Raw genomic sequence first — 6,650 nt, forward strand, 5'->3', positions numbered from 1 at the left:
ATATTCTAATCAGTATATATTCTTATCAATATTACTATTTAGAGAATTTTCCTCTTAAAATAAGAAACTCTTCTTGGCGCCTATTTTAGTATAAAATATACTTAAAGTAAGTGGGATATCTCCTCAAAACAAGAATACAATTTTTTTGGTGTATACGTACACACGCATAAAACAAGAGAAAAAGAGACGCAAACGTCCTTTTTTTCCGACAATGTGGCGATTTTCGCGTGTAATGAAGACTTTTCGCGGCTCTTCACATGTTGCCTCGCGCTCTCTGACAGTCGGAAGAGCTGAAACTTAATCGCCGGGCCGGATATCATCAGTCACATCCTTTTGAGTGACTACGAGGGATGTCTATATAGTAAAGAGAAAGAGAGAGATCGAGGAACACGAAACGTTGCTGGTCCTCAGATGCGAAATCGCGGCAGTGTCGTTAGCTCCTATTCAATCTCTGGATTTGATTCTTCCGGTTGAGCGCTTTTCAAGCGTGGGATCACGCGACTCGAAACCCCGGGGCGGATTTTGCAAGTTTTAGCGGAGCGTAGAAATTTAAATCGGCGCGCTTGTTTACGCGTCTTCATTTAAATTAGATTACTCGGAGTTAATCTCGCGAAGTAGCAATCTGTTCGGATCGCGCCGAACACGCCCCTCCGTTATGCCAATCTCCTCCTAAGATTTGCATGAAAGATGATGATGGGGAAATAAGATAGGGGAAAGGATTGCGTTATCAAGTTCTATACAGAGTCCAAGATCGATGACTACGCTACAAAAAGTAGACACGTCAATTTGTTATAAGCTCTCTCTCCTCTCTCTCTCTCTCTCTCTCTCTCTCTCTCTATCGATTAATTAAATTTAGTTCAACTAAATATAATTATTTTTTCGAGAAGTTTTATATATTACTTACACCGAAAAAATTATATTCTCGTAAGTAGAAGATTTTATACTTAAAAAATCTTCTTAAAAATTTTAGATGATATTCTTCTGAAATTAAGAATATATTCTTTATTTAAGAATATAGTCTTTTTCGATAATGAGATATGTTTTTTTTAATAATTAAAAATAATATAAGTGTTAAAATTATTATTATACTGTATTAGTTTACATTTTATTATAAAAATAATAATTAAAAAGAATATGAATATAGATATAGATTATGATCATTAAAAATCAAAAATTAAACATAATATGTATGAGAAACTTTAAAATGTAATAAAAATAAAATTATTTAAAAAATCTTACAAAATATCGTTATTAATGCAAAAGATATATAGATTACGTACTGATTATATATACATAAATCTAATTAGTATATATTCTATTAGTATATATTCTAATCAGTATATATTCTTATCAATATTACTATTTAGAGGATTTTCCTCTTAAAATAAGAAACTCTTCTTGGCGCCTATTTTAGTATAAAATATACTTAAAGTAAGTGGGATATCTCTCCTCAAAACAAGAATACACACACACACACACAATTTTTTCGGTGTATACGTGTAAATTTTCTAATAATTCATTCTCATGTCATGAATTCCTTTTAAATTGTAAAAAATAAAAATGTAATAGAGATGTATACAGTGGTGTATATTTTGACCGAAACTTTTGCACGCGCCACTATATATATATATGTCGTCTACGAGTTTGTCACGGGTGAATTTGCAGATAAAACGTCTGTTTAAAAGAATAGTGAGAAACTGTATGTAGCTACAAAAAAATTCATATATATATATATATACACATCCCTCTCTCTTTTTCTTCTTCTATGATATATAGCAAGAGTAAATATCGCTCCGAAGAACAGGAGGAAGATCGAGCGAAAATAAATGATCCTCGCGAAGAGTGGGAAGCTAAGCGAAAAATGATGAGAGAAGAAGACGGAAAAGTCGGGAAAACTCACCTGTTATTCTTGCTTCCCGTGAAGTCCTTAAAGCTCGCAGTCTTGTCGGGTAGGACGTAAGGGTTGGTGACGTCCGAAAGAAAGGCTTGCTTCGAAAAACCGAGCTGCAACCTGCCGTCCGTTCCGATCGTGACGTTGTTCAAATTTTGTAAACATCGTTCCACGGCTATACTGTCGCCCATCTGGATCATAGCGCATCCTTCCTTCGTCTTCAAGAATTTAACCTATTGGGAGAGAGACAGAAATAGAGCAAAATAGCGAATGAAAGACTACTTCAGGTTTATCGCTCAGGTTGATGCGCTACGTAAAAGTACACGGGCGCTCACGAAACGCGTAAAACCCGCAGCAGCGCGGTTTCTTTTCTCGAAATAATCCGCGATCGATCTCTCTCTCTCGCGCGTCGGAGATATACTTTACATCAAGAATTAACCGTAAGGCTCTCTCTAAACCGCATATAAAATTCGATAAATTGTAATAGAAAAAAGTGAAATTGCTGAAATTTTTATGATAACTACACTATTTTTGTTTTGTTCAAAATCTCGTCTATATAAGTATACAACATATACAATAAATTTATTCGTCATTGTTCATCGTTTTGTTGAAAATTACTTGCGGCTCGATTAATAGGCGTTTCACACTGTAAAAAATCGTGCGTCAAAATGTAGAACTTTTCTTGCGTTACGACGTTTTGATTATTACTTCAATGTAAAATTAACATAATACTGATATGTTATTATTTTTTTAATTTCTTTTCACACGTGTTAAATTTATGTTAACTTCACAAATTAACATTTTTTGCATGTCATTTAAAAATGGAATATTGTTTAAGTACTTTTAACACAATGATTTTTCAATTAATCTAGATGTCTCAAAGTCAATTTAACATACTAAAAAAATTTTAAAAATCTGCGGCCACATTGTACAAACTAAAATGTTTTTTATTAACATTTCTTACGAGTTACTGTAACTACTGTTTTGTGTAGTTTCAATTATTTTATATGTTATTTTTACATCACGCTTACAGTCAAAATAACAAATATATAAATGTAAAGTATTGTGTCAAGTATTTGACTTTACTAGTTTGTCAATAAGTGACTCACAACGAATGAGTTATTTTAACGTAAAAAATTTAAAGTGAACCTCCTGGAACATGCAAAAAATGTTAAAATTACCTTTTTTTTTTTTTTACTGTGCAGGAACAATCATTACTTAACCCTTATTACCCACGTGGGGTCCGTAAGACCCCCGGCGTAACTTTGAGCGTACTTTTAAGTAAGTAAAATTCCAAAGCGAGACTTGTCACACCATCCGTTGGTAGATATATGAATATGATTTTTTGATTGAAGAAAGTCGATTTTCTACGATTTTTATAAATTCGCGATTTTTTCAAACATATTATAATAAAAAATTCAAAATCAATAAATAACATTCTTCTGATTCAGCATCCTTTAGAGAGTATCTGTGATTTTTTTCCACATGAAAAAGTGAATAGAGTACTTTCTAGAACCTTTTGAAAAGACTGGGGTCCGGTGGACCCCCAGTGGGGTTTACGGAGATAAAGTGTGGGTAACAAGGGTTAAAGGTGTAAGACGTGTGTGTACAGCAGTCTTACGAGAGATTGTTCCAATTAACCCTCGGAGAACACACTGGGTCAATTTGACCCTGTTCGTCGACTTTGATCAAAATATTTTGCTTCAATTTTGCTTTTCTGCAACATATTTTGTTTACAATGTTAATAATGTTAACGACACTTTAAAACTATATATAGGCATATTCCAAACTGTTCGAAATATATCCGAAAATTTTTTTCAAGCCAATCGGATAAGTGCATTTTAAATGGTAGCATCTCAAAAAGACAGGGTCAAATTGACCCAGATTGTTCTTCTTGATTGAAAAAATAGGTGCGTTCCCCGAGGGTTAAATATAAAGCTCTACTCCGAACAATTTGCTTCTTGCCGCTCTAATCCTCCTTTTTACAAACGCAAAATCGACTATACACAAAAATTTCCGTCTCTCGTTACAAATACAAGTATGCGATGTAAAGGACACACAAGCGCGCAATGTGTGTACCAACTGAACGCGTCGCTGGTTAAATCATGCGACCCTTTTGTCTAGTCGCCGTGTATATATCGGCATGTTACATTTACACACTCCAAATACGGGGTTCCAAATACGGAGCATAAAGATCCTCGTGCAGAGAGAGAGAGAGAGAACTAAATCTATCGTATCATCAACTCACCTTCGTCACGTTGCCATATAGGCAGAACAGGTTGAAGAGCTTGTCCGTATTGACTTTGTCTGGCTGCAAACCGTACACCATCATGACCGAGCCCTGCGTGCTGCTAGGCGGTGTTTGACCCAGGGTGGGCACGTAACCCGGCCGTGGTGGTGTGGGATGTAGAGGTTCTCGTCCGCTGAAGTCGCTCTTGATGCCGTAACGTTCGACATACGGCTCCGCGTACGTCGCCGGCCCGTTGAAGTTCTCCTCATAACGATCGTGACCGGCGCCCGGCGGGAAAGTGACCTGTGGCGTGGAACCTGGAACCGCATAAAAACAAACGCACACGCGCGATCAAACACACATTGCGAAATGAGGATGCGCATAAGATTATAATTATATAAACAGGTATTGTTTCGGTTCATCATCATCATCGCGCGCGCGCGCGCGAATCATCTATCCGCGCAATTGATGAACCCCCTCCCCGCAGCTATCGAGAATCGATATCTCTCGTTGTTCGCCAAAATCGGAACACAGCGAATAGAATGACGAGAAATTTAATTTTGCACTGGTACAAGTGCAATCTTGTTTTGAAAATGTACGCGGCGCTGTAAACTAGTGAGTCATGAACAGTCGGTGTAAAAATTGTGTGAGGTTTGGGCTTCAATAATGAAAGGAGAATAAATAATGGAGTGATTCATGAATACTGATGAAATACTTGAGAAGATTGTCGGTGTCTTCGTATTTACGAGAAACGCTGATACGACTATCTGACTACTTATCAAGGAGCCGAAATTCGAGATAAAACTCTTGAAAATAAAGTTATTTTAGAAATATGTATATATTTAACACGTTATGTCTTACGATTGTAACGAACACGTAGAACGTGAAACAAATTAAAAATTGAAAAAATAAATTCTTGATCGTGAAAGGAGGCGTTTCTGAACTAAACGCAGGAAGTTTTTGCACAATGAATATAATATTAGATCTACCGGAAAGTTCTGTCCGTTTTTGGAATAAAAACAAAATACAAATTTTTCTTACCGTCAATAAACTTTATTTAAATAATACAATTGCCATTATTATTAATGATTTCTTGCCGGCGTGAGGGCAATTTGTATATCTCATTTTTGAAAAATTCAGAAAAATTTGTATTTTGTTTTATTCCAAAAAAAACGGACAGAACTTTCCGGTAGACCTAATATCTTCTAGATTAAGAACAAACGTTTCGACTATTTATTTTTAGTCATTTCTAAGTCAAAACTAAGACAGTTTTGTGAAGTAATAACCAAGATTACAACTGTGTAATATTTAAGTGACGGTTGAATTCGAAAGAACACTGAGGACGACTAAAAATAAATAGTCGAAACGTTTGTTCTTAATCTAGAAGATATAATTCATTGCGCAAAACTTCCTGCATTTAGTTCAGAAACGCCTCCTTTCACAATCAAAAATTTTTTACTAGAACTAAACCTGAGGATCACCTCTGTTACTTTATTAAAAAATAAACTCAAGCAATAATTTCTTATTGTATAAATAATAATAATTAGAATAAAGGTCTCTATCTTTACACATATATTATAAAAAAGCTTTTTTCAAAAATATAAAAAAAAAAAAAAAATTATTTCGTTAAATATATGTGTATGCATATATATATATATATATATTTAAGCACATTCTCTGCACAACATCCTGCAAAACGGCAACATCCTCAAGCAATCCGATTTTAATTCATATATTAAAAAAAAAAGTTCAACATATTAAATTATTATTAATTCAACATATTGGTTTTCAGTTTTACGCAAAAAGGTCAAAATAGAAAATAAAACAGATTACCGACAAAGCCTTGTTCCTCTTTCTTTGGAAGCGATTCAACTCTCTCTTTAACCGGGCGTAATTTGAGCCAGCGATTCTCTATTGGAATGGTAATGCAACGCTTTGTCCCGATACCGGTGTGTATCCGAGTATTAAATGTTGCGACAAATGGTATCGATTAGAACGTCGCGGGGTTATTGGAAAAGGTAAAGTCGGCGTGGAGCTATGCGGCGGTAAGTTACGATAATGTTTTCAACTATCGGATTACATCGTGCAACGAGGCTCGAGAGAGTGGTTTCGATTGCCGTACGCCCCCTCAACGTTAACGTACGGTCCATCGATTTTACGTCAAAATCGTAATAGGATCTCTCTCTCGGCAACTGACTTGACTTACAGCAATAGTTTCAGACTGAAGATATAAACCGCGAATTATTTTCCCGAAGTCAATATCGGGCGCTCAACAGTACACAAGAAGACTTGTTCCGAAAGCTACGTAGAAGCTCCATTGCAATCTTTCAAGATGCAACGTCGACGCAACAGCGTCACGCTTCTACGTGACAATTCTGCTCTTTTGCATTATTAAATCGATCTTTGGGATAATCAGAGACAAAGTTCTTTCGTAAAACAAACATTATATTCAATAAGTTCAATAAATTCTAGCAGTTTGAAAATAGATTGCGCTAATATGGTACACGATGTAAAAAAAAAAAAAAAAAA

At 35.3% G+C, this 6,650-nt stretch overlaps 1 protein-coding gene across 1 annotated transcript in view; it reads right to left on the bottom strand.

Moving 5' to 3' along the window:
- Positions 1-6,650, bottom strand: part of LOC109854769 (heterogeneous nuclear ribonucleoprotein L) — a 186,729-nt gene that overhangs the window by 3,637 nt on the left and 176,442 nt on the right. Inside the window, exons 7-8 of the mRNA XM_020428193.1 lie at positions 4,140-4,438; positions 1,901-2,124 (exon numbers count right to left, since the gene is read on the bottom strand). Of these exons, the coding sequence (XP_020283782.1) occupies positions 1,901-2,124; positions 4,140-4,438 (523 nt within the window). The remainder of the gene's footprint in view (positions 1-1,900; positions 2,125-4,139; positions 4,439-6,650) is intronic.

Source organism: Pseudomyrmex gracilis, unplaced genomic scaffold (assembly GCF_002006095.1).
Source record: "Pseudomyrmex gracilis isolate BER0280 unplaced genomic scaffold, ASM200609v1 scaffold_73, whole genome shotgun sequence".
NCBI lineage: Eukaryota > Metazoa > Arthropoda > Insecta > Hymenoptera > Formicidae > Pseudomyrmex > Pseudomyrmex gracilis.